General features: G+C 52.3%; 10 protein-coding genes across 10 annotated transcripts; 4 read left to right on the forward strand and 6 right to left on the reverse strand.

Moving 5' to 3' along the window:
• Window positions 1–913: 913 nt before the first annotated feature.
• BO72DRAFT_455601 (uncharacterized protein) lies at window positions 914–2,053 on the forward strand (the record flags this gene model as incomplete). Its single annotated transcript, XM_040946239.1, has 1 exon — window positions 914–2,053. One exon carries the CDS (start codon window positions 914–916, stop codon window positions 2,051–2,053), a length of 1,140 nt encoding a protein of 379 aa, XP_040805149.1.
• Window positions 2,054–2,719: 666 nt separating this feature from the next.
• On the reverse strand, window positions 2,720–4,183 carry BO72DRAFT_240387 (uncharacterized protein). The gene has a single exon (XM_040939919.1). The coding sequence runs from the start codon at window positions 3,980–3,982 to the stop codon at window positions 3,074–3,076; it is 909 nt and encodes a 302-aa protein (XP_040805150.1). The 5' UTR covers window positions 3,983–4,183; the 3' UTR covers window positions 2,720–3,073.
• On the reverse strand, window positions 4,101–5,719 carry BO72DRAFT_518408 (putative mitochondrial ADP,ATP carrier protein (Ant); the record flags this gene model as incomplete). Its single annotated transcript, XM_040949646.1, has 4 exons — window positions 4,101–4,948; window positions 5,010–5,332; window positions 5,454–5,475; window positions 5,669–5,719. The coding sequence occupies 4 exons, from the start codon at window positions 5,717–5,719 to the stop codon at window positions 4,385–4,387; spliced, it is 960 nt and encodes a 319-aa protein (XP_040805151.1). The 3' UTR covers window positions 4,101–4,384.
• Window positions 5,720–7,665: 1,946 nt separating this feature from the next.
• Window positions 7,666–9,778, reverse strand: BO72DRAFT_444701 (ribosome biogenesis protein Kri1). The gene is made up of 2 exons (XM_040943874.1): window positions 9,544–9,778; window positions 7,666–9,482 (listed from the first exon to the last, which is right to left on the reverse strand). The coding sequence occupies exons 1-2, from the start codon at window positions 9,710–9,712 to the stop codon at window positions 7,840–7,842; spliced, it is 1,812 nt and encodes a 603-aa protein (XP_040805152.1). The 5' UTR covers window positions 9,713–9,778; the 3' UTR covers window positions 7,666–7,839.
• Window positions 9,779–9,987: 209 nt separating this feature from the next.
• On the forward strand, window positions 9,988–15,040 carry BO72DRAFT_396547 (putative transcription factor SipA3). Its single transcript, XM_040942034.1, has 6 exons — window positions 9,988–10,203; window positions 10,290–10,653; window positions 10,708–13,177; window positions 13,225–13,311; window positions 13,364–13,585; window positions 13,638–15,040. Exons 1-6 carry the CDS (start codon window positions 10,148–10,150, stop codon window positions 14,612–14,614), a joined length of 4,176 nt encoding a protein of 1,391 aa, XP_040805153.1. The 5' UTR covers window positions 9,988–10,147; the 3' UTR covers window positions 14,615–15,040.
• On the reverse strand, window positions 14,773–15,996 carry BO72DRAFT_240476 (uncharacterized protein). The gene has a single exon (XM_040939920.1). It carries the CDS (start codon window positions 15,720–15,722, stop codon window positions 14,997–14,999), a length of 726 nt encoding a protein of 241 aa, XP_040805154.1. The 5' UTR covers window positions 15,723–15,996; the 3' UTR covers window positions 14,773–14,996.
• Window positions 15,997–16,092: 96 nt separating this feature from the next.
• BO72DRAFT_483320 (UDP-galactose transporter HUT1) lies at window positions 16,093–17,911 on the forward strand. The gene is made up of 2 exons (XM_040947792.1): window positions 16,093–16,555; window positions 16,625–17,911. The coding sequence occupies exons 1-2, from the start codon at window positions 16,344–16,346 to the stop codon at window positions 17,700–17,702; spliced, it is 1,290 nt and encodes a 429-aa protein (XP_040805155.1). The 5' UTR covers window positions 16,093–16,343; the 3' UTR covers window positions 17,703–17,911.
• BO72DRAFT_444704 (peptidylprolyl isomerase) lies at window positions 17,698–18,708 on the reverse strand. Its single transcript, XM_040943875.1, has 3 exons — window positions 18,527–18,708; window positions 18,134–18,236; window positions 17,698–18,067 (listed from the first exon to the last, which is right to left on the reverse strand). Exons 1-3 carry the CDS (start codon window positions 18,635–18,637, stop codon window positions 17,913–17,915), a joined length of 369 nt encoding a protein of 122 aa, XP_040805156.1. The 5' UTR covers window positions 18,638–18,708; the 3' UTR covers window positions 17,698–17,912.
• A 1,194-nt stretch (window positions 18,709–19,902) lies between these two features.
• On the forward strand, window positions 19,903–20,755 carry BO72DRAFT_444707 (uncharacterized protein). The gene is made up of 2 exons (XM_040943876.1): window positions 19,903–20,034; window positions 20,118–20,755. Exons 1-2 carry the CDS (start codon window positions 19,909–19,911, stop codon window positions 20,730–20,732), a joined length of 741 nt encoding a protein of 246 aa, XP_040805157.1. The 5' UTR covers window positions 19,903–19,908; the 3' UTR covers window positions 20,733–20,755.
• Window positions 20,756–20,768: 13 nt separating this feature from the next.
• Window positions 20,769–21,942, reverse strand: BO72DRAFT_369442 (putative 3-oxo-5-alpha-steroid 4-dehydrogenase; the record flags this gene model as incomplete). The annotated part of the gene is made up of 3 exons (XM_040940916.1): window positions 20,769–21,169; window positions 21,239–21,734; window positions 21,844–21,942. The coding sequence occupies 3 exons, from the start codon at window positions 21,940–21,942 to the stop codon at window positions 20,769–20,771; spliced, it is 996 nt and encodes a 331-aa protein (XP_040805158.1).
• Window positions 21,943–25,085: the final 3,143 nt, after the last annotated feature.

Here is a 25,085-nt window from a genome sequence, read left to right on the forward strand (position 1 = left end):
ATAAGAGAGAGGGTCACACTCAGTTCACTCACTCTGGACTGGGATTCTTAAGGCTGGTCAATTTCTCCCATTCCCTGGCACTTGAACCCCCCTTTCAAAAAGTAACTGAGAAACACAAATGACCCGAAGAGCAAAAGCGATAACACTGGTACTTCCTGAGTACTTGACCGCCGTGTATCATCTGCAATAGAACGGACATTTCCTTCTAGCACGACTTGCAGTGCTGCTGCTGCTGCTGCTGCTGCTGCGCCGGCTGACAAGACATTCCATTGTGCTATTCTTACTATTCTTACCTACCTACTATTATTATTGACGGACTGCAACCACCAACTCCTTGCGTTCCCTCCTCCTTTCCCTTCCCCTCCTCCTTCTTTCCTTCCTCCTTTTATTTTTTCTTTTCTTCGACCGAAACTCTTCCTCTTGTCTGAATTGTCAAGGAACTTTTTCCATCGACTCTACGTGGTTTCTTGCCAACAACGTGTGAACATTGTTCCCCTGGATCTACTTGTCTCCCACCCGTCGCGTTCCTCCCCTTATCAACCAACCCTACGCCCCTCTTAGCGCGTCGCATCGCATCTGGCTTGCATACTAAGTCCGCTCACCGTTGCGTCTGCACCTCTACGATCTGCTGTCAACAGATTACTGTGAGTCAAAGTCCCCAAGCCTCCGATTTTCACCAACCACACTTTTTTCCCTTTTACATCAGTCATTCTTGACCCTGGATCTGTGGCTGTTGGAGGGGGTTTGCACTGGGTCTGGAACTTTAGTCATCTCCCTCCATTCATTGTTCCCATTGTTTGGTTTGCGCAGCTATGGTTGGTCGATCATTCATCTGACTCATGTGATTACAGATCAACAATTAGCCACCAGGTTGAATAGAAGCATTCCTCTCCCTGTGTTCGAAATACCCATCATGGCTTTCCAGAATACCACGTCCAGCATCGCTATGGCCCTTGCTAGTAAGACCGCCTCGGTTGACATCCCCAAGCCGCGTCCCGGCTTCCCTATGGCTAGTCGCGACTCGACTCGCCCCGGGGCTCCTGCTTTGTTGCCCACACCGCCCAACTCTATATCGCCAACTTTGCCGCCTCAGGGCTTCAGACGAGAGGATGTCGGTCAGTCGGGTTACTCTCCGCTTGCCTGTTCGCATGTGGACTCGGACGTCGACCTTGGAGATGTTACGGCGAATTCCCTCGCTGCCCATGATCTCGATAGCACCGGAGCTATAACTCCTGGAATGTTGGCCAAACACCATCTTCCGGCGATTATGCTGCAGCATGGACCCTTGGCGATTCGCCACCTGATGGGTTATCTGACTTCTTCTGTCCCCGGCTTCTCGGGTATCCCTCCGGCCAAAGCACGGAGACTGGTTGTGGCCGCACTGGAGGGTCGAGGGTTCGACGAGAAAAGCGCTGTCGCTCAAAGCAATGTGACCTTCGAGAAGGTCGGCTGGGGTCGCTGGGATGCACGGCGTCGTGGTGAACCGTTGCGCAGAGACTCGCAACGAATGAACATGTCGCCCCCCTCCAGCCCCTCGGACACGTTCTCCCAGCGGGGCATGCAGATTCCCACCACCAAGAGGGACAGCCTGCAGCCCTATGGCACCAGCGTAGCGGGTGATTCCGCCGTGTTTTCCTATTCAACCGAGATGGAGTTTGGCCGTCCCGGTATCAGCATGTTGGAAGAGGAAGCTGACAAGATGTCTCTGGACGGCAACGATCGCGAGTACTGCTCATCTTCTGAGGCCCCTGACGACGAAATGCCAATCGAGGATTGGGGGGAGGAAGATGTGACAGATGAGGAGGATTGGGCGCAGATAGGGGCTGATGCTCTACGTGCACGATCCCTCAACGCCTCAGGCGGTATTGTCTACGGCAGCGGCAAGTCGCCTCAACTCCGTGGAGGAGGGCCGGCAACCTCATCTTTAGCAAAATCCGCACCGCGCAATTTTCCTATTCAACAGCTTGGGTTCAATCCACCTGATAATGCCATGAATGACGGGGATGAGCGCGCTGCAGCTGCAGCCGCATTGTTACGGCTTGGATCGATGTGATGTGGCTCGATGGCCAGTGACGACCGGCCATCCTAGGGTAACTTTGCATGACCTATTGTGAGGCTGGACTATTCCTTTCTTAGTACATACATTTTTGCTTTCGACTTTCATCTCTGGAGCTACCAGCATGCTGCACGAACACCACGGGTCGACTGGTTCGATCCCGGGTTGCATTGGGAGTTGGCTTGGCTTATCTGGGATTGACATGAAGGCGTTTTTCTTCTTTTGACGGCATCGCTACGATGCCAACGTCGTCAGCTCAACACTGACAGACGCGCAGTCAGCTTTGACATTCTGTCAGGTGATGGCATGGACTTATGACTATGATACCTCCGCTGCTATCTTGACAGCACCTTCGTTTCCTGCATTGAGCCCTCCGGGGCCTTCAACACATTTACAGTACATATATACTTGATGACACGGGATAATCACCACTCCACATTGTGCATATTTTTGACGGGTTCAGGAAACAGTCAAATGGGTCCTACAGGTTGCCTGTGAGACCGTGTGAATATTATATATAGACATTAATACAAACACCTATGCTAGCCATAGACCAAGGTCATCTTTCAAGTTTTGCTTGTTGTATATTCTTGCCTGGTTAGGATTGAGATAATAGACTACTTGTTGCTCACCATCACGTTAAGAGGATTTATTATAGATTGGTTATCAATAGGTAAGCAGTAATCATATTGAACAGCTTATCACATATACAGGTTGAACCAAGTGCTACCTTGGAACTCTCAACCTCCGCAACAGGCAAGCGTTACCACCCCCCAACAACCAGATACTCACTTTTAGCCCTACAACCTCCGATAGTTGACACGAACAAAAACCCACCCACTCACCCCAAACACCCAAAAACAAACTACAAGCAACAAAGATAAGATCCTAGAACTCCTCCCCCTGGCCCAACACAGCAAGACACGTTCAATATTCAAACCCCCTCCCCCAACCCACTAGATACATGACCCCCCTCCCCCCACTACTGTTTCTTGATCAGAAGAGAAGAGGAGAGGCTCACTTATCATGCACATCATTAATCTTCTTCCACACCTCCGCCTCCACCTCGGCCAACTTGGTCCCCGCACTGCGGAGCCACGACTTGGCGTTCGCCATGATGCTGCTTCCCGCCGCGCCGTCCTCGTCGAGATCCACCCGCCCCGAGACGCCGGGGTCGTAGTGCAGCGGGAGTTGTTGGGACGTTGCCGTCGCCGTCGCTGCCGGGCGCGAAGTCGTTGTGGCGCTGGTCAGAGGCTGGTAGAGGGAGGGGTAGGGGGTTGTTGTTGCGTTGGGGATAGCCGTGGGGGCTGGGTTTGGGGGGCTGTATTGGTGTTGTGTTGTGGTGCTGTATGGGAATTGTTGTTGTGGTTGGAGGGCCGATGGGGGTTGGGGGTTTGTTGTTGATGGGGTGATTGCTGTGACTGCTGGCGCTGCGGTTGTTTGTGGTGGTTGTGCTGGTGGTTGTGCTCCTGCTGCTGTGGCGGTTGGATTCGGGATCTCGCTTGCTTTGGGGGGTGGAGGTATGGAGGTTCCTAGGGCGGAAGCTGAGGCTGAAGTTGTAGGTGCTGGGACGGGAGGAGCTCCTGGCTGTGGGGGTGGGGGAGAGGTGGTCGTGGTCGTGGTCGTGGTCGTGGCCGTGATGCTCGAGCTTGGGATGGGGGCGTCGCTCATGGTGATTGGTGTGGGGGTGTATGTTGAGGATGGAGGTGCTGCCGGCGCAGGCGCTGGCGTTTGCACGGGCAAAGAAGGTATGTCGTTGGGTTGCGCGGTGGCGTAGATGGGTGAGTATGATGGTGCAGTTGAGGTAGCTGCCGCGGTGGTGGGAGGTTGCGATGAGCTGTCAACGACAACTTCTTCTGGCTGCGGCCCTCGGGATGAGGTTCTCTTAGGGGAATCACCGTGTAAGTTTGAAGTTCTGTCGTCCATATTGTGAATGCGATCTAGCCCTGCGAAGTTGTAGTTCGAGGCGTTGAAGGAGCTACTCCCTGCTCCAGTACGACATAAACGACGTCACTGCATGGGGCGGGTGCACGTGACGGTTATCAGGTGACCAGGCTCGGAAAAGTCTACCAGACAAGGTTTACAGAGGCAAACTACGAGGAGATATTGGAAAGAAAAAGAAAAGCTTTGCAGGCAGTAAAATACAACTGGTACAAGAGGAAATGACACACTTCTTTATGCCCAAGACAAACGTGTCATTCTTGAGGCATATTTCTATCCTCCCCAGTATCGTCCAGCATCCGGTAGTTACACCGGATGACTGGCCAACCCCTTCCCCAGAAGGATTCACACCGACTCAAACAGATTTGACCTTTTTAGTCAAATCGTTTAGCCAGAGCCACCCTTGTACTTCTTTCCGAAGAGCAGGAGCTGGACCTGGTCGTAGATGGACAGGACACCAGCACCAGCAACACCACGGAGGATGTTAGCACCAGCACCCTTGAAGAGGGACTTGACACCCTCACGGGCGACAATCTGGCGGAAAGCATCGGCGGAGGACTTGTACTTGACGGCCTCACCGGAGGTCATCATCATACGACGACGAACGGTGTCAAGAGGGTAAGAAGCGATACCAGCACCAGTGGTGACAGTCCAGCCGAGAAGGAAAGAAGCAAGGAAGTTACCCTCGAGAGGACCAACGAGAACAACGGGCTTGATGGAGTCGTACATGCCGAAGTACAGACCACGGTAGACAACAATACCAGCAACAGAGGGACCGAAACCACGGTAGAGACCGGCAATACCGTCGGAAGCGAGGGTCTTCTTGTAGACGTCGACGAGACCGTTGAACTGACGCTCACCGTTGCCCTTGGCGGACTTGGCGTCGTTGGCGAGACGGGTACGGGCGTAATCCAGAGAGTAAACGAAGAGGAGGGAAGTGGCACCAGCAGCCTGTTCGTCTGATTAGTGACTGCCCGTCTTCAAAACACTCGTGTAGATCGGGAATACATACACCACCGGAGGCAAGGTTACCCATCATCCACTTGGCGTATCCATCACGCTCCTTCTTGTAGGCGAACATGGACTTGTAGGTGTCACGGAAAGCGAAGTTGAGAGCCTGGGTAGGGAAGTAACGGATGACGTTGGCAGTGTTACCTCTCCAGAGAGAGACAACACCCTCAGCGGCGGCGGTACGACGGAAGCAGTCGGCGATACCGTTGTACTTGCGGTCGAGACGACCAGCGCGGAGCATCTCATCCTGGTTCTGGATGAGGAGCTTGATACGCTCGATGGGGGCAGCAGCAGTCTTGGAGACAGCAGCGGAAACACCACCCACTGTGGATAGTAGTTAGTATCATTGATCCATAGATAGCAGTCGATAATATGTCGTTGATTAATGGATGAAAGATCGATCATTGGGTGGCGATCGATCCATGGGACCTGGGATTTCACATACTCATGAAGTCGACGACGAAGCCCTGTGAAAAATTTTTATTAGCATTGCGTTCCATCGACAATGAAGCAGATCGACCAGCATTTCGAAACCCCGACCCATTCGACACAATGCAAGCTCATTTCGGCTCATTCAATGCCATTTCGAGTTGGATATCGAAGGGCGCGTGATGCGGAAAACTGGTGGACTGTCGAGCGAAGGGACAGGTAGCAACTTACGGGCATGCCGAAGACCGACTTGTCGGCCTGGTTAACGTCACCGTTGGCCATTTTTACGGCTGTGAGAAACGAAAACTAAACAAAAAAAAGAGAGGAGAGAGATAGTGCCAGACAAACAGGACACTTCACGGGGGGATGGGGGAAAGAAGAGAAAGAAGAAGGGAAGGGAAGGGAGAAAAAATAGCGAACGGAGGGCTCTTGTAAGCGGGAAGAAGCGAGCGGAGACGCTAGGACTCTCTTGGGACTCTTTCTTTTGGGGGGGGGGGGGAGGGAGGGAGAAAGGGAAATTTGTTTCGCTGGCCTGAATGTGCAGTCAAAGCAATGGCAGCGGCGGCGAACAGCGGCCACACTAGTCCACTTTGAGAAGGCTATCTGGGTGCCGGTCCGGAGTAGGGAGTTTTCCCATTGTACTTACAGTAGGGGAAAAGGGAGAAAAGGGAGGGAGGGAGGAAAGGAGGCGGCGGGTCTACCGGCCACCAAGGAAAAAAAATTCAGAAAAAGTGAAAAAAAAACTGGGTCCGGCGCTAATGCTGGCCCAGGCAACCAGAGCCGATATCTCCCGATCGCGCCAGTAACCGTCCCGACCGCTGATATGAGAAGAAGGGAAAAGAGGGAAATCTCTCGCAGTTGAGTTATTTATGGAGCAGAAACAATCGTCCCTACGTACTCCATACTCTTACAAGTATCAATTAATTTCATCCAAGACTAACTATTCGGTTGGATTGAGACTTGTCCATTATCAGGACATAGTTTAATGAAGACATGACAATTTGTTCTGTAGAATGCCAATGCCCAGAGCCTCAGTTGGAGATTCCATATCGGGACCATCGGCGCCCCCAAAACAACAATAATCCTCCTCCTCATAATAACAAAGAGACCGGTCACTTGCTGCCTTAGTGCCTCGTCAGCGATTCCGCCCGTCTTCACCGAACCAACTTTTGTCCGCGTGCAGCAGCAGCAGTCGCAGTAGCAGCCGCCGCCGCCGCATAACTAACAACAAGTCGAGACGCACATCCCTTTCTCCAACTCCTCCCGGTTACCCGATGGCGAATTTCCTTCCTTTGGATTCTGGTTCCCGGAAAAACTTGTCTCTGCTCGGGCCAAGGAGAAAAATGTGACCTTCCCTTAGTCCTACACCCTCATAATTTACTCCTCGTACTATGTATCTATACGTAGAAGTCTGATTCGTATACTTTCATTTAAGCGCGTGCACCGACTTTCGGCTGTCATCCCGCGTTTTCCCCCCGTCATTCGCTCCGTCCGGAGGATACTAAGGCTCGGAGAAGTTGGGCCAGGCCGCCAGAGGCACGGGAGTGAATAATGAGAAGTCTTTTCACTCGGTAATGCGGAGGTGCTAATAGGTTCCAACTTCTAGGACCTGGGGCAGATTTACATCGGTATCGAGTATCGAAATAGTCAACTGGTTGATTTTTACTCAAGTACTACTATTATTGTACCTTTTTCCATCCTCGAGTTGGAGAAATCTGTGCAGTCTTCCGGATCCGGATCCGTCGCATATCAAATAGTCCTCCGTAGGGTTGCTTATCGCTGCCTCCCATGCGCCTAGGGAAGACACGGGTTCAACTACGAAGTTTAAAAACAGAAGAAACAATGTCCAGTTGGATCCACATTAATGAATACTAGACCCCCTGCTCTGTCGCCATGATGATATCCACTTTTTCGCCTCTTCTACTGAGTACAGGACACTCCAGTGTACCAGATTGTGCCCTCACGCAGGGGCCCACAGGGCCTGAGAGTCTGCTGCGTCGGGATGATAACCTAGCCCAGTCTGGGAAGTCGATGTACACGACTCACCCTATAGAAATTCAATCACACTCAGCCAGGTACATTTAAAGAGCTTAATTATTCATTGTCCTGAGCGCTCGGGATCTTGTATACATACACCAATTTGAAGACATCTTAAATTGTGCATTCAATCCCCTGTTGCAGCCCTAGCTGAGCAAAACGGTACCTAGATCATACAAAGCCACCTTGAAGCTTGTCCAATGCGATGTTTACAGCCATATGCAACGAAGTAGGTATATCTTGCATCTAAAATCTATCAAAACACGGATGTATCGCTAAGAACTTTTCTGAACTGAAACCATTCAAGACAAGACAACGATCTTGTAAGGACATACATGCTCAAGACTGTAGCTCGGTTAAAGCATTTAGTGCTTCTTCGACCTCTTTCTCTTCTTCTTCCTGGGCTCACCATCGCGGATATCAACCTTGCCCACATCTTCCTGGTCTGCCGCAGGGGCCTTGGGAGCCTCATCGGAGATTCTGGGGCCTTCTTCATCACCAAAGGTGTCCTTGCGCCATTGCCTAAGGCGAGCCTTCTTGCCCAACTTCCTTTGGTCCTTGTACTTCTTCTCCGGGTCACGGAATGACGCAAGTTTCTTCAGGCCTGCAAACTGGTTGAGTTGGTTGTCATCGGCCATGAGAATATCCCGAGAAGTAAGCCCAAAGCTTTGAGGCGAGGTCTCGCGGTAACGGAATCCGGTTGCGTTCTTCTTGGTAGCTCCAGGAAGCAAGCTGATATCCAGGTCCAGATTGCGGTCCACGGCTTCCTCGATACGCATGCGATCCTTGCGGAATTCGCGCTTCTGATCTCTCCTCTCCTGCGCCTTGCTCTTCTTCTTCTCTCCCTCCTGCTCATCCGCCATTTCAACGTCCGAATCGGCCACAGCGGGCACCTCTTCCTCCTCATCGAAGTCTGGCACGAGATCCTTGATATCGATATCATCGTCCCATGTGGGCTTCTTGGGGTGCTTCTTGCCATCGGGTCCAGTTTCGGCATAGTAGTCCTCGCCGAATCGTTTCTGCATTTCGGCCTCCCAATCCTTATCATCCCAAGCATCGTCCAAGAAGCGGACCCAATCTTCATCCGTCAACTCAGTTCCATGGATGCCGGCAACCTCCTTGATCTTCTCAACCTTCTCCTGCAGTTCTTCCATCTTCAGCTTGCGAAGTCGGTTCTTCTCAATTTCGCGCTGTTTCTTTTCCTGCTCTTTCTGCTCTCGCTCCGCATCTCTGCGCTTCTTTCTCATGCTCTTTTCCTCTCTGCGGACAGACTGCTGGTTGGTAGCGTCACGAGAATGCGTCATGAGAGTAGCATTCATCTTGCTGGGATCCTCAAAGCGGAAATTGTATGCCTCCTCGAATGCCTCCGCCCGCTCGTCCTCTTCCTCGTCGTCGGACTCGAATGGCTGCAGCTCCGATCGGCCAGCCGGAATCCATGCCCTTGCTGACAGGAAGTTTGACAAGAACGTCTCCGGATCCTTGTCCGCATTCTCAATGTCCAGGTTTGCATCAGTCTTAGCTTCGGGGAAAGACTCGGGCTTGGATTTAGCGACAAGGAATTCATCTTCCTCGTCCTCCTCGGACGCATCCTCGTCACCAACAGCAGCGTGCACCTCCTTGACAATGGCGTTCTTCAGGTCGGCCTGCTCTTGGGCATATGTTTTAGGAGCACTGCTCGTGTCTTCCTCGTCGGCCAAGTTGGCGCCGCTGAGTAGGTTCTCTCGGTGATAATCGCGCAGGGTCATTGGCTTCTCCTTCTTCTCTGTGTTCTGTGGTTGCTCCTCGTCGAGTTTAGTGAAGAACTTGGCATTCGGGTCGTACACGCGAGGGTCTTTGGATCGGATCGCCTTGATAGTGTCCATGATTTCAACATCCACAGCCTCAGTAGCCAGCTCTCCGAAATCGTCCTCTTCTTCATCCGATGATGACTCTTCATCGGAATCCTCATCTTCCCCGTCACGATCACGACGTTTGCCAAGTACCGAAGACTTGCCTAGCTTTGACTCCACTATAGTGATCCAGAGGTTAGTCCAATCGTTGAGAGAATCAAGATAGTGGAGTGGCCTTACGTTGCTGCATCTCTTCTCTCTTCTTATTATGCTCAAAGCGACGAGCGTAATCCTCATTGATCTTGAAAACGACATCCTCGTTGCTGATAGGAACGCCACCAGATTCATCTTCCGAGTCGCTGGAGCTATCATCCAGCAACTTGCGCGACTTCTTAGATGGAGGCGCCATCTTGTCTCAGGAAGAAACTGCAAGTGACTTGAATCCTGGAATGTTGCTCTGAGAATAGGATTGAATGATTTCTCCGCCGCAGGGGAAAAAAAAGGCGGTTGCCGGCAGAAAAAAAAGGCTCCACCCTGACCGCCCTCCTGGACCCATCGACCCCGTTCTGCCTGATTAACCAGGCTGCGGTACAAAGACACTGACGTAGCCAATTAAATCATGCGCGGTCCTGTATCCGCCTTGATGGTCAGAGGCACTCGATCTCCTAAAGCTCCTCCCCTCCACTGCGACATAAACCCCCTCCTATCCCTTGCTGCTATTCTCCTCATTTTTTTTGGATGCTGCTTACTTGAATTGATATCCATGGTAACTTGGGATTGAATTCCTGTCAATTCTCCACGTTATTCTCGCTCGCATCGGTGTATGGCTGGTGACATACACTAGATGTCGACTCAGCCGCAGATCCCATTACCCCAGGTTGGGAAGCTTGTCAGTGTGGTGTGAGTATTCGACGCTCTGCCATTCCATCTAATGCGCTTCAAAGCTCCAAAAATGTGTACCATCTAACGTTTTCTTTCTCTTCAAGTCCGGTCGGTTTAAAGGAGGCTGCACTCGATTCCCCCACGTTCCGTGCCGCCGCTCTTCACTTCTCCGACCAGATCGAATTCCTCGAGAGATGGCTCGATGGCTATGCGAAAGCCACCTCCAAGCTCGCCACAGAACTGGCAGCAATAGAAGGCGCTGTTAGCGTCTTTCTGTCCTACTCCACGAATCCTTTAATGGTCTCCGAAGCCGTCTTGGACCATGATTACACTCTACAGTCGATGCGGAGATGTGGTGACAGCTCAAAGGACATGTGGAATGGATTAGTGTCTACTGTCAAAAAGCTGGAATCTTTCGTCTCCGAACCCATAAGGGCATTCATTCAGGAGGACTTGCGGAACTTCAAGGTAATAAATATGGGGCCCCTTAAATTAAGGATCCGTTTCTGACCCCCGCTCAAGGAGAACCGTCGCACGCTCGGCGAGACACAGAAACAGTACGACTACTTGCTGGCCCGGTATTCGTCACAGTCCAAATCCAAAGAGCCCTCGGCGCTACGGGAAGATGCCTTCCAGCTTCATGAGGCCCGCAAAGCCTATCTCAAAGCATCGATGGATTTCTCAATTCAAGCACCTCAGCTGCGGAACGCGCTTGACAGGTTGTTGGTTCGCGTCTCCTTTGATCAGTGGCGAGAGCTCAAGACCTTCCATACCAACAATGGTAGCTCATTCGCAAAGTGGGCTCACGAAATGGACCGCATCAAGGGCTGGGTGCACGAAATGGATGGAAATGAGAAATCTGCCAAGCGGGAGCTTCTGGCTTCTAGGAAGCAGATCGAGGAGGCTGCAGAAATTGCAGCTAGGCCATCTCGTGAGTTAGATGATTACTCTGTATCCACAGTCCCATACCTTGGCTCGCGTCCTCTGTCGATAAATAGCATGTCGAAAGAGGCAAGACCTGAGAAGCAAGGGTGGTTATATCTTCGGACTCTCTCGGGTAAACCTACACGCACTGTCTGGGTTAGGCGCTGGTCCTTTCTGAAACACGGTATCTTTGGCTGTCTCGTCCAGGGCACTCGCACCGGTGGTGTTGAGGAGAGCGAACGTATTGGTGTCCTACTCTGCAGTATTCGACCGGCTTTTCAAGAAGACCGGAGGTTCTGTTTCGAGGTCAAGACGAAGAGTAACACCATTATGCTCCAGGCTGAGACACAGAAAGACCTGATGGATTGGATTGCCGCCTTTGAGGCTGCTAAGCGCAAGGCTCTTGAAAATCCATCGAGCACCGACCTCTCTGTGTCCGGCAAAGTCACTGTTCAGGACCCTGCTTTTGCAATTTCTCAACCCCCAGCGCCGGAATTTGCCGCTGATCCTGCCGACTCTCTCACGCCTCATACAAGCGATGAGCAGGGCTCGTCCGATCGCATTGGGATGCTCTCGCTGCCAGAGAAGGATCCGTCTGCTCTTCGCAACAGTAGCGACTTTAGCAGCTACCGGAGGTTGACGACACTGGACTCTGACAGCCCTGCCCGCGAACACACTTCACGTCTCATGCAGAAGCTGGATCTTCACCGCAAATCAAATAATAATACAGTGCAGTCCTCGCAATCTATCCCCGGAGTCGCAGGCGGAATTGCTAGTCTCATCACCGCAAGTCATAGTGCTATTGCTTCTGGAAGTACTCTACCCGTTGACCCCGACGGGACTAGATCCCGTAGCTCGACTCTTGGTAATGATTCTCCCACAACCCTTGCCCCGATGACGTTGGCCAACCCCCCTGCTCCGACCAGTATGAGCAAGGCTGCTGTGTTCGTGAGCAATGAACGTGGTATAGGACTCGGTCAGATCGACAAGACAGGTGGAATGCCCAGCGGCATGATGGCGAACTTGTGGGGTAGCTCCAATTGGGGCTTCTTGAACAGGTTTGAGCCTGAGCGACTGGGACTACCGGCCGATCAGGACCCGGATAAGCCACCTGCTCAAACGAAAGATCCCTCTAAACAATTTCTGATCGCAGAAGCCGACACTTCGAGTGGATCTGTCACGCCTAAACCACAGAAGACCGGGTCGCGCCATAGACCGACGGTGAGTTTGGACGGCGACTCGTCTAAAATACAGCAAGCGCTCATGGGTGATTCGCACGACTACCCTAGCTTCTATCCACCGCAGCTTAAAATTCATGATGCCCAATTCCGACTGCTTTTCCCCGATATCAAGAAGGATGAGCCTTTGGTTATGGTGTTCCGGGCCACATGGAGCCCGAACGACCAGCAAGATTTCCCTGGGAGGGCTTATGTCACAACCCAAAATATCTATTTCTACAGCCACCACTTCGGTCTGGTACTGACGACAAGCATATCTCTGGAAAGTATCAAAGAGATCACTGCTGCTACTGGTAGAGATTGTGACTTTTTGTTTGTACACCTGATACCTCTTCCTGGCGACGACACACCAAGTCGTGGAACGATTAAAACCTTCCTGGAGCCACTAAGACTCCTTCAGAGGCGACTCAACTTCCTTATACACAATATGGCGGCTGCTGAACCTCTGGGACTGGAAGCCATTTTCAAGACTTTGATCAGAATGGAGACAGAGGCAATGACACGGACACCAAGCCTGGATAGCTGGGAGGACGTGGGCGCTGGGGGCGACAAGAACGACCTCAGTGATGCGCCGACAGGAGGCTCTAAGAAGGACTCTCGCTTACCTATCTACATTGACAATGACCTCAACATGCACAAAAAGCACGGCAATGGCAAGGACATTCCAAAGTTCCGACTTCCCACTCAGCCTGTTCAGTATGTTCCCCAGGGAAATCTTCACTTGGCTGCAGAGAAGGTGTTCGACATCAGTCCTAAAGCAGTGTTCCACATCCTCTTCGGGGATAAGAGTGCTGTGTGGCAGCTGCTTCTGCATCAACGAAATGCTCAGGGTAAGTTATAGCCGAGTCCAGTCCGGCGCTTGCTAAGATCGTCACAGGTATCAAACAAGGGCCCTGGACCAGACATGAGTCCAATCATCTAAGGCGAGACTTCAACTACTCAATTGAGACCACCGATATTCTGGGTAAGTATTTTGGCTCCCCTGGACGGGTTACGCCTGGTCTGACAATCAGTAGGGGCCAAGCACAGCCAAACCATCTCAGATTACCAAATGATCGATGTTCTCAATGACCACCTTTGTTACGTCATCACGGACAAACGCACTCCCTGGCACCTCCCATTCAAGCGGTCCTTTAGGCTGGTCAGCAAGGTTGTGATTACCTTTGTCGCTAAGGGCAAGAGCAAACTCTCTATCTACACGAAGGTGGAATGGCTATGGTCTCCGTATGGCATGCAGAGTGAGTTACTGTATTCTGCTGGGAACATACAAGGCACCGCTAATTGTCTCAGGCGTCGTGGATAAGAGTGCAAGCAGTGACTTGGAACAAGACGCGCTAGACCTCGTCGACCTCGTAGGTGACCAGGTTCGCAGACTAGGCGCACATAGTCGAACGAAAAAGGCCATCACGATCTTCGGCCATGTCGGGCGTCAGAATTTCGCCTCGCAGTTCTCACCTTCCGGGGACTTGAAGCTGGAATCACGCAAGCCTCGCGTCCAGAGAAATATGGCTCACCTTTTGTTCGAGACGTTTTTATCCTTCCTGGAGAGTGCCGTGTCATCCCTCCTCATGTGGACCGGTGCTTTCCTACGCTGGTCATGGAAGACCACTAATGCGCACACAGTGATCTTGTCCCTACTATTGGCGAGCGTGCTGATAAATGGGTTCTATTCGTTACGAGTTGTTCATGAATGGTGGGATGACAGGAGTATTGGAAACTTCATGGCCCGCATTGGAGTCGGTCCCGATAATGTGATGAGTAGAGCTATCTATATGAGGGATATCGACGAGGCCATTGCGAACATAACCGTCGGGCGCGGAAGCGGCAACGTAAGTGACTGCTTCGCGACGTTCCATCAACAGACCTTGCGCGAGCCAGGGACGGCCTTGTCTTTGGGGTCAGCTGGTTTTAGAGACTCCATGACCAAGAGCGCAGCTCGCAGGATCCAACAGACCCGTGAACGGCTGGCTACCTACCGACACAACCTCCTAGTGGCTCTTCGAGTGGTAAATAGCATCGAACGAGAAGTCATCCAGAATGAGTGGGAGCGGTGGCTTCGACAGGAACTACGCCGCTGTCGCCAGGTCGGGATCCTCCTCGGCCAGAATGATGACCTTGATGATGCCGAAATGGAGGGGGAGCGAACCAACTCGAATGCGTTCGCCAACCTGAGTGGCGACGTCAAGCAATGGTACGGCATGTACTGCTCCAGTTGCCAGGCCGAACGGTCACATATCGAAGACGATCATGCTTTCGGTGAGCTTTAGACATTCATGGCCGGTCTTGCTTGCGTGGTGCCAATTCTCTTCTTTCATGTGCCCTTCTTTCGTCCCAAGCTGAAACAATACCCGACAATGCGAGGCGATATGTTTTATATCAATTGTATCTCTCCAGAAGCACGGCTGTATCTTTGTTGCCGTTCTCAACACATGTATATAACTTTGGTCGGGTTTGGGCTGTAATAGTATAAATTGGACGAGACTCTGCTGTGCTGTGCAAACCGGTGGTAGACCGTTCCCTGTCGTCGTCGTCGTCGTCCTTCCTCTTTTTTTTCCGTTTGTCCAGCCAGCTGCAAACCCCAAATCCATGCATAGGCCCCCTTCTCTCCAACTGGCAAGCAGAGAACAAGACTCGGCAACGAGAACGGTATCAATTCTGTCTTGGCTTGACCGCACCATCCTGCACAACATAATAGACCACCGTACTATCCCCACCCATCTGCCTATCCACCATAGCGAGAAGCATCCTCTTCCCACCCCACTCCCTAGTGGCACGGGCCTGTTTCCGATACCGGTAATATTCCTTCAACTTGTCCGCCTTGCTTCTGCCGCTACCATTATTGCTGCTGTTATCATCCTCGCCCACTACCACCCCCGCCTCATCCTCAACTTCACCCCCCAGATCCCCAGGATCCTCCGCCTCCGGCAGCGCGTCAAACACCCCGGCCAACCGCCGGAGACTCCACGTGTGGCCCTGCACGGTGGGGAGGACGAACATTCGTTCGAGCTCGAGGTCTTCCTCACGGAGCCCGCGTTCGAGGAGGTAGAATTGCTCGTCCGGGTGGGTATAGAGGCGGTGCGGGGGGATTCCCGAGATGAGGTTGATTGTTTCGGTGTGGGATTCGGTGGATGCCGGGGCAGTAGGGACAGTGGAGGTGAGCTCGTGGATTTGGAGGGAGGTCCAGAGGTGTTGGTGTTGGAGGTTGTGGAGGACTTGGAGGGTGAGGGCGGAGGTTTTGGGGTTGAGGTTGAGGTTGGGGTTGAGGTTGGAGCTTGGGGTTGTGGTGGGGGTTGAGGATGATGGTGATGTTGATGCTGGTGTTGTGTAGGAGGTGACGAGGGTTGTTAGGGCGGAGGGGGTGGTTGTTGAGGTCATGGTTGTATGTGTCTGTCTGTCGTGCTTGGTTGCGCGCGGTTGAAGATGGAGGAGTGTAGAGATCGCAAGGCGGGAGGTGATACGGTGGTTGGTGGAGGGGAAGTTTGTGTGTGGTACGTGTGGTGAGATTGGGTCTGTTGGATGGCTAGAATCAATTGTAGTGAATGCGCGACAATTGCTTCCAAGCTCAATCTGCACTTATACAAAGTGGAGGATCGGACTAAAAAGTTGGAGAAGGAAATCCCCCTCGGGCGGGGCGGAAAAAAGGGCGATGGATTCGCGCCGGCCGAAGTTCCGCGGCGCGTTTTTGGGAACGGACGGGGAGAAAAACAGCTGCAGGCAGGAAAGAACAGAACACATGGCATCATCTGAAACACATTTCTATAAAGTTATTTCGAGACCCCCAGTCACTTTCTTTTTTTCCCCTTGCTTTCGAGTCACTCTTTTGAAGTTGTTCTTGTCTCCCAGTATTTATGCGACCTGGTGGAGATTATTTTTTGTTTCTGATTCAGATACTCATACTCTGTTGATCCTATTGTCACGTCACAGTCCTTCCACAACTTCGTTGATTGCATTGGTTTCAAGTTACCAGAGACCCAACTGCGCTCGCTTCCTCTGCCAATGGCACGTCAAAAACAAACAGCACCCTTACAACGGGCCACTTCTTCCCAACTCATGCATGTGCCGCCGAATGAATCGAGTGCGCAGTCACTCAAGCAGCAGAATGGAGCTGCTGTCGCCCATAATCATGTCTCTGGAGTGAAGGATGCGACGCAAGATACCCCTGGCCTGATGCAGCTTGCTGTCTGCGTTCTGGGAATCTATGCTTCTTTGTATGTGTCTGGGATGATTCTTGACTCTGCGCATTGTAGGGAAAACTAAAGCTGACTGCTGCACACCAGTCTGTCATGGGGTGTCCTCCAAGAAGCCATCACCACCGTCTCCTATCCGGTTCAACCTCCGAGCGCTGAGTTGCCCGAACCGCCCACCGAGCGCTTCACATACTCGATTGTCCTGAACACGATCCAATCCACCTTTGCCGCCATCACCGGCTTCCTCTACCTCTTCTTCTCGACTCCGTCCGGACAGAAGGTCCCCTCCATCTTCCCCACGCGGAAGATCCTCTTCCCCTTGCTCCTGGTCAGCATCTCCTCGTCGCTCGCATCCCCCTTCGGATATGCCAGTCTCGCGCACATCGACTACCTCACCTTCATCCTCGCCAAGTCGTGCAAACTGCTCCCGGTCATGTTCCTCCACTTGACCATCTTCCGCAAGCGCTACCCGCTCTACAAGTACGGCGTGGTCCTTCTGGTCACGCTCGGCGTCGCGACCTTCACGCTGCACCACCCGGGCACGAGCAAGAAGGTGGCCGCCTCTGCGGCCAAGGGCCAGTCCGGCTCCAGCGCGTGGGGAATTTTCCTGTTATCGATCAACCTGCTGCTGGACGGCCTCACCAACACCACCCAGGACCACATCTTCACCTCGCCGCAGACCTACACCCGGTTCACAGGCCCGCAGATGATGGTCGCACAGAACGTGCTCTCGACGCTCCTGACCAGCAGCTATCTGCTGGTGATGCCCCATCTGTCGGCGACGGGCCTCCTGCACAACCTCCTGCCGTTCCCGATCCCGCCGTCCACGGAGACGGAGCTGACGGCCGCGATCGGGTTCCTGTCGCGCCATCCGGAGGCGCTGAAGAACGTGCTCGGGTTTGCGGCGTGCGGGGCGGTCGGGCAGCTGTTCATCTTCTACACGCTCTCGCGGTTCTCGTCGCTGTTGCTGGTGACGGTGACGGTGACGCGCAAGATGCTGACGATGCTGCTGAGCGTGTTCTGGTTCGGACACTCGCTGTCGGCGGGACAGTGGCTGGGGGTGCTGTTGGTGTTTGGCGGCGTCGGCGCCGAGGCGGTCGTGCAGCGACAGGAGAAGAAGGCCAAGGAGAAGGCGCGAGCTGCCGCTGCGGCCACAAAGAAGGAGTAGTCACAAGCATCATGCTCGAAGGGGGTGTCCATCCGCCATCAAAGTTCCCATTTCACGATTGTACATATCAAGTTTAGAAATCATCATCTCCATAGACCTATGCTTGCAATCCATCACTCAGCATATCATCACCGCAGTGGTATCAAACCCTTCCCCTCATCTTATCATCAATCAAGGACATCTTCCTTATTCCAACCAACCACATAAAGTCTACTTCCTCCCCTCAACCATGATAATATGATACCCAAATCCCGTCTTCACCTCCACATACTTGGGATTCGCCGTCGTACTCGGCTCCAGCTCGTACGCCGCCTTCTCAAAGTCCCCATTCAAGCTCCCGCGGACCTTCCACCCCAGTGATCCACCTTTTGTGTTGAGGATGTGTCAATACAAACAAGATCAGATCCACAAGGAGGGAAAGAGAAACATACCCTGCCGCGCCTTATCCTCCGACATCTCCCGCGCGACCTCATCGAACTTGGCCCCGTTGCGGAGTTTCTCTAGCGCTTCTTCTTTCTTGGAGTGTTTCTCGCACTGTTGAGAGATATTAGGCTTAGTACGCTGGGTAGGGGATTTCGGGGTGGCATGTGCATCTCTCCTCTCTCTCTGATAAGGAAGCTAGGACGCTGACGCTGACGCTGAGGGGAGGAAGCGCAGCCTGGTTGCGATCCCGCCTTAGGCGTACATATCCAACTTGAACTTGAAAGATAGGGTGTGGGGTGTGTGTGTGTGTGTGTCGGTCATTAAGTAGCTACTACCCCCCCCCCCCCCCCCCCCTGCCCCAGATCCAATAAGCTACAGACATATAAAGAGTCAATACGCACAAGAATATGCCGCACGTTGATCGCCGTCGCGGGCTTGAGGCCTTTCTTGTCGCCGCCGCCGCCGCTGTCTTTGCCCTTTTTGTCGCCGCCGCTGCCTTTGTTTTTACCCATGGTGTTGGTGTCTGAAGGGGCGGAGCTGGGATGTTTAATGACGTGCAGTGTAGTGGGGATGAGGCAGAGGCAGATTGTTCGTGGTTGTTGGGGATGTTGGAAGTTGAGGTGGTGGTGGTGGTGGTGGGGAAGCAAGGTGAGGATGTGGGGGTTTGGTGCCTGAGGTTCGATGCTGCATGTACTGTGTTTGAAGGTTGATTGGGGTTGGTTGGGGGATTCTGGGTGTATAGGTTAGACTTAGCCTGGGGTTTTTGGGCTAGTGGTTTATCAATTAGTTGGTATATTTTAATCTAATGTATTTGGGAGACTTATTGGATGTGGACAGGTTGCATATGGTGTACGCTGTTAGATATGCGTAGCTGGGTTCCTCCTTTGTTCGGGGTCGGGTTCGAGGGCCGGAGGTATGCAGATGTTTCTATAGAAGTGTACCGACTATCGACGTCGACAGCATACTACGAAAGATGGTCTACTATTGAGACTTCCAGAATAGTTACTGACACACAAGACGAGTAAATGCAGAATTTCGAGGTAGGACTATATCCCGTACAACTTTACTTCGTTCCTCCAAACCGCTGAAGAACCGGATCAATATATCCAGCCCAGTATGCAAGCTCAGATCGACCAACATCTAGCCAGCAGTAATTTAGCATTAATAGAACCCAGAAAGCTCGATTTAGCTTCTTCAGCACTTACTTGACTACACAGTATACCGAGTACAACCAAAGTCAGAAACCATGATGTCATCATTCTCCCTGAAAACTCGCCCAGTTCACCAGATCGAGTCATGTTCATCCATGTGAGTCCTTCCATTGTCAATAAGACATTGTGTTCCACCCCGCCTATTGAATCACCTGACCCCAGGGGGCAGAGTACTCGTAACCTTCAGTCCACTGTCTCTCAAATAAAGAGACCCAAACTGCAGCCTGCAGCTGGAGGCTGCAGCCTGCCATATCTATTTTTCCAAGGAGCCCGCCTTCGCTCTCCGCACTCGGGATTCCGATGGACCCCTCATCCGCAAGCTAAAAGTAGTAACAAGGCGAGTACGGGAGTAAATTTAGGATAGAGGATTCTAACCAACCACTGACTGCATTTAGGAGGTCGGACGTTTTTTTTTTTTATTTTTATTTTCAGATACGTCCAATTCTCTGTCTGCATTGAGCTTTTCGTACTCGTACTCGTACATGCGATTGCTCTCATGCAGTGACAGCGTGTCCGAAAGTTGTCGAGTTGTCGAGTTTTGAAACGGAAGGGAACGTGTCAGGTGGGTGTATATGAGTACTCTGTACCTGAACCAGATGGGGGAGCTCGAGAGGGCCCGCATCAAGCAATTGCCATCGGATGCCTTCTACATTGCCGACTTCATCTCGGAGGTGGAGGAAGCCCTTTTGCTCCAGAAGGTTTGTTCCTGAAGATAGTCACATATTTAGTCCTTACTTACCTGAGTCATATGGGACGTGTTATGATTTACGATTTTCTCTAGATCGGTACCGCTCCCCTACCGCGCTGGACGCATCTCGCACATCGTCGCCTTCAAACCTGGCCATCTGCTTTGACCAAGACCAACACCCTCGTTGCCTCTCCGCTTCCCTCTTGGCTCGTCTCACCCATAGTGACCCCGCGCTTCGATGCCCTCAACATCTTCCAAGTTGCCCCGCACGGCGCCCCGAACCATGTCCTGGTGAACGAGTACTGTCCCGGACAAGGGATCATGCCTCATGAAGACGGCGCAGCATATTACCCGCTCGTGGCTACTGTGAGCCTCGGAGCGCCGATTGTGCTGGATCTGTATGACAAGCCCACGGCCGACGCTAAAGATGGCTTGGATCGCCAACCAAAATATCGCATCCTGCAAGAGCGACGTAGTCTGCTGGTCACCACGGACAGGGTCTACACGGACTTCCTGCATGGGATTGCGGAAACCGACAGGGACAAGCAACTCAGTGCCGGTTCCATCTGCAATTGGGGCTTGCTGAGGGAGCCCGAACGGTACGAATGTGGCTGGTCTCAGAGAGGAACTAGGATCAGTCTAACTTATCGTGACGTGCTCAAGGTCGCGAAGCTGGGAAGCACAATGAAATTCTTGAATAGACGATAGTTCGGGTTGCAGACAACTTCGACGTTTAACCTAGAATCAGTACATGCCAGGAATCATATTCCACTTCCCTTGCATTGAACTTCTGCCGAATCTCTGGATATACCATCGTCGGGTGTTGGCCGTTGTCAGACCAAGGTTAATGGCCACAAAGGCCATAGCCGCCAGAATCGTCTTATTGATGGTTTCCCCCTGCGGAGCGGCTAAGAATGCCAGGGACAAGTAGATGACACACTCTGCCGTATAGTGCGGGCATACAAGCCTGTGGAAAAGAGGATGAGTCGGCAGGGTATACTTCTTTAGGGAGAAGAGATAGTGGTGAGCGTCGTGCTGGAGACCGGATGCGAGCAGGAAAATCGGAAGGAAGAGGAAGGTGCGGAGTGAAGGGGCTATGGTGACCTTCACATCATCGAGGGCAATTGGGCGGGCCAGAAGCGTGCCTGTGGCATGATCAATGGGACTTTCTCTCTTGTGTTGCGCCATGCGTTGGGGGGCAGGGGTTGCTGTACCTGCTCCTTCAGCCCACACCGCAACCGACATCCCCAGGTAGAAAGCAAGGCCTACGAGCCAGTGAATAAACCACATTCGAGACGCGGATGGCCTCGAGAACACGAAGCACTCGTACATCCGCCTTACCCCCTGGAGAAGCATGCACACCCAACAAAGCAAGATTTGGTTTATCGTCATGGACCTCTGCAGGTGATCTGGGCTGACCCTCGTTGCAAAGGCCTGGAACGCAGCGCCACGGCAAAGGAGCTGCACGCCCCAAAAGGCCGAGGCTGCCACGGAAGCGACATAGAATTGCGTGAAGTAGCTGTGAGGGACTCTCAGGGAGGCAAGGAAGTCGAGGATGCGTGTTGTTGCGGGGGATGACGAGGGTGAAGAGGAGGAGGAAGTTGTGGACGCTGGGGTAGAGGGGGGCTTCGAGTCGGTTGATGTTGCACGAGCGCCATAAATAACGAAGCGCGAGTGCAACGAGTCCGGCAACAGGCTGACCGACAGAATCTAAGGTTTTCTCAATTTAGTTCATTCTCAACGGACCGTGTCCAGAGCGTGCAGCATCGTCTCCGACTATTGTCTGCCTCGGCTTCTCGGATGCTTCGGCTGATCATACCGTACAAGATGCGAGGATGAAGAAGGCTCGAAGGGCATCGATAGCGTCCATGTGCGTGGAGGCAAGCGCTGTATCCACCAGGCCGGCGAGCATGTCCATTGCGACCGGTTACTATGTAGTTGTATGGGGTGCGTGTCCGCCACTGACGCGACGCAGGAAGAATGACTGTGGGTGGGGAGTACGGAGTAAGAAGAGGTTCGGCCGGCAAGAATAAGATCAAGAATAAGAAGGACGATAAACAATTAACAAACAGGGTTCGAGTCCAGTCTAGAGCCGATCTGGCTGGTGAGTGGTGTGTTTTGGTTTCAGTCTGGGTTCCAAGTTACTAACTAGTATACGAGGAAACGGGGACTGCATTGGGGGAAAATCGGGGGCGTGGAGGGAGGCTCTGGTATTATTTGTTGTATGTTACAAGTTTTACCAGCCTGGTGCTACAGTACTTTACACACTTGAATTTTCCTGTCATGATGATGCGACACGATCAAAGGTCGAGTGGGGAGAATAAAAACACCGAAACTCCACAGCCAAGGGATGAGTGAGATGAGCAGTCGTAAATCATAAACAAGCAAACCCGTCGGACCATAAAGGATTTCGGCGGTTGTTTGATCCACTAAGGGTCTCGTGATGTCAAAGGTGAAGAGGGAGAGCATCAAGGGCTGAAGAAAGCGACCTCCCTGGTTACGGGGATTGTACGGCGGATGAAACATGTCGCCCACATTGTCGGTTCTGTAAGGATGTTACAGGATAACGGGGAAGAGATAGCTGAGGGAGTGTCAACAACAAAGATCTTCTCTCCTACCTCTCCTCCCTCCGCCATCCACCATCACTGCACCACCAGTCCTCGATCAAAAAGGGTCCTACTCTTCCTGCCAGCATTCCGGATCGTCAGATGCCGGCTGTTGACGGAGGGGTAAAAAGAGACCCCCTCCTCTATCTTTGACGTCTTGGGTGCTTGGTTGGCTCTCACACCCTCTTTTCTCCCCCATTGCTGTGTGTCGACTCTCTTGCTCCTGCACAAGCAAATCCGAATTCCATGGATTGGGTTCAGACTAAGAATAAATTATCTACTCCGGAGTATTCAAGACCAAGCGAGTCATCCAGTGCAGTCAAAGAATAGAAATGGAAGAAAGGAAAGAATAATAAGAATAATAAACTGGAAAACAAGAGAACAGCAAGAAGTTCAGCCAGTTAGCCAAGTTGTGCGAGATGAGCGGGGCGATAAGCCGGAAGAAAGAGGGACAATGACTGGTCTTGCCAGGAGGAGAAGATCGCTGAAGGACGAAACCTTCTAACCCGCATGCGGCAACCGGCGGGCTACTCACTGTCAATCATTGGAGGAGCCGAGGGGGGCAAGCGGATGGCTAGCCTGATAGCCTACGCCTGCTTCCAGGGAACTGCCACAAATCCGTCACTCATTCCCACCCTCCGTTCCAGAGCTTGCCCGAGTTTCAGTCGCTGCAACGCCGACCGTCCAAAAAAGGGCTAAAAAATGGGAAAAAGAAAAAAAAAAGAATCGCCCGTCCAAAAAAATGCCAGACAAGGTCGAATGATAGGGAAGAGAGGGGGAAAAAAAAGGAAAGGATCGAGAAACAGCAAAAAAGCAGCAGCAGCAGCAACAACAACAAGAAGCAAGCAAAAGAGAAGGCGAGACGTGTAATCAGACCAGTCCGCCACCACTGCATCCATGCTTGCTTGCTTGATTGCTGTCTGTCTGTCTACTCTTCGTACTGTGAGTTCAGAGTACTAGTTATGTATCCTCTTCTCTCTATTAGTTCTCCTTCCAAGCTCCCTTTCTGTTGCTCTTCTGTTGTGTCTTTTGCTTCTTTGACCGCCCCCTCCCTCTCTCCTCTCTTTCCCCCTCCCCTCTCCCCGCTTTTCTTTGGGCCTTCTCGCAGGCTTGATCCAAATCGAAGAAAAATGGACGGATGAATGGATGAATGGATGTTGCGGCTGCAGCTGGACTCGTCCGGTCGGTTTCGATCAATCAATAATGAATGCTACCTTACCTTACCTACTTCTGTCTTACTGTATTCTTGGTACTGCGACTCTACCTCTGCCTCTGTCTCGTATGTCCGGTACTGTAAATCTTATGGTAACTCTGGCTTCTACGCCGGGAAGACCTGGTAATTGCGGTAGTGGTGGGATTCATGAAGGAGGATCGTGACCTCTTTCTTTCCTTGATCACCCTTTCTCATTCATCCCACTCATTCACTGCACTCTCCCTCCATACCGGTTGTAAGATTACTGATGACTCTCTTCCACTCCGACTCCCCATCTGCCCAAGAATATACCCATAGTCACTTTCGATGGCGGACTGGCAAGCAGCTGCTCCACGCTGCTAATGCTGCTAATGCTGCTAATGCCGGTGGCCAAATGGCAAAAACATCGGTGGTAAGTTAGTATTCTGGGGGCGAGACTGACGAACATCACTGATAATCGGTAATTATCGGTAATCCCTCGTAATTACCCCAATCCAGAATGAGTCAATATTACCACCAGCAATCAGCATCATCGACAATTATTATTAGCATACTCGCATTATCGACAGCATCAACATCACCAACATCATCGTGCTCATTGACCATCGCATCCACTTCAAATTAAATTAGCCTCATTTTTACCCTCGATCATATCTGTTATGAGTATGATCTTGAAGGGCGATGACCTAATAGAGGATTGACGGAATCTCAGCTAGTCGCAACCACTCACTAACTAGCCCAACCCGCTAATGACCAGCTAAACTGCTCTCGACGGCGAACTCGTCTTTCTTACCAGTAACCTATTTACCTGCGTAATTTCCCTCCCTCCCCCCCCCCCCCCCCCCCCCCCCCCCCCCCCCCCCCCCCCGACCCGATACTTCCGTCCGTCCATGTCTCGGGCTCTGGTTGCTGGTTGCTGATGACGCACCCACGCTTGGTTGCATGCAGGTTTGATGGCCGGCAGGAAGTTGTAGCTGTAGCTCTAGCAGCAAGAGAAGCAAGTCGACGTGGTTTGCACCACACCAGTCAGTCTCCTGTGGTAGGGTTACACGGGCTGTCAATGCTGGTGCCTGTGAGTGGCGAGACGGCGCTGGGGATCAACAAATGGGGTACACTTCGGGGGTTCCGTCCAGTATCAGAGTTCGAACTTATTCTTAGCTACCACCCACCAACTCACGCCCTCTGGTGTGCTGCGTGTGATGGCTCACATTGGGGGAATGCCGGCCAGAAACAGAGGCAGGGCAAGGCACCCGCCACAACCGT

This window comes from Aspergillus fijiensis (assembly GCF_003184825.1).
Source record: "Aspergillus fijiensis CBS 313.89 unplaced genomic scaffold BO72scaffold_6, whole genome shotgun sequence".
Classification (NCBI taxonomy): domain Eukaryota; kingdom Fungi; phylum Ascomycota; class Eurotiomycetes; order Eurotiales; family Aspergillaceae; genus Aspergillus; species Aspergillus fijiensis.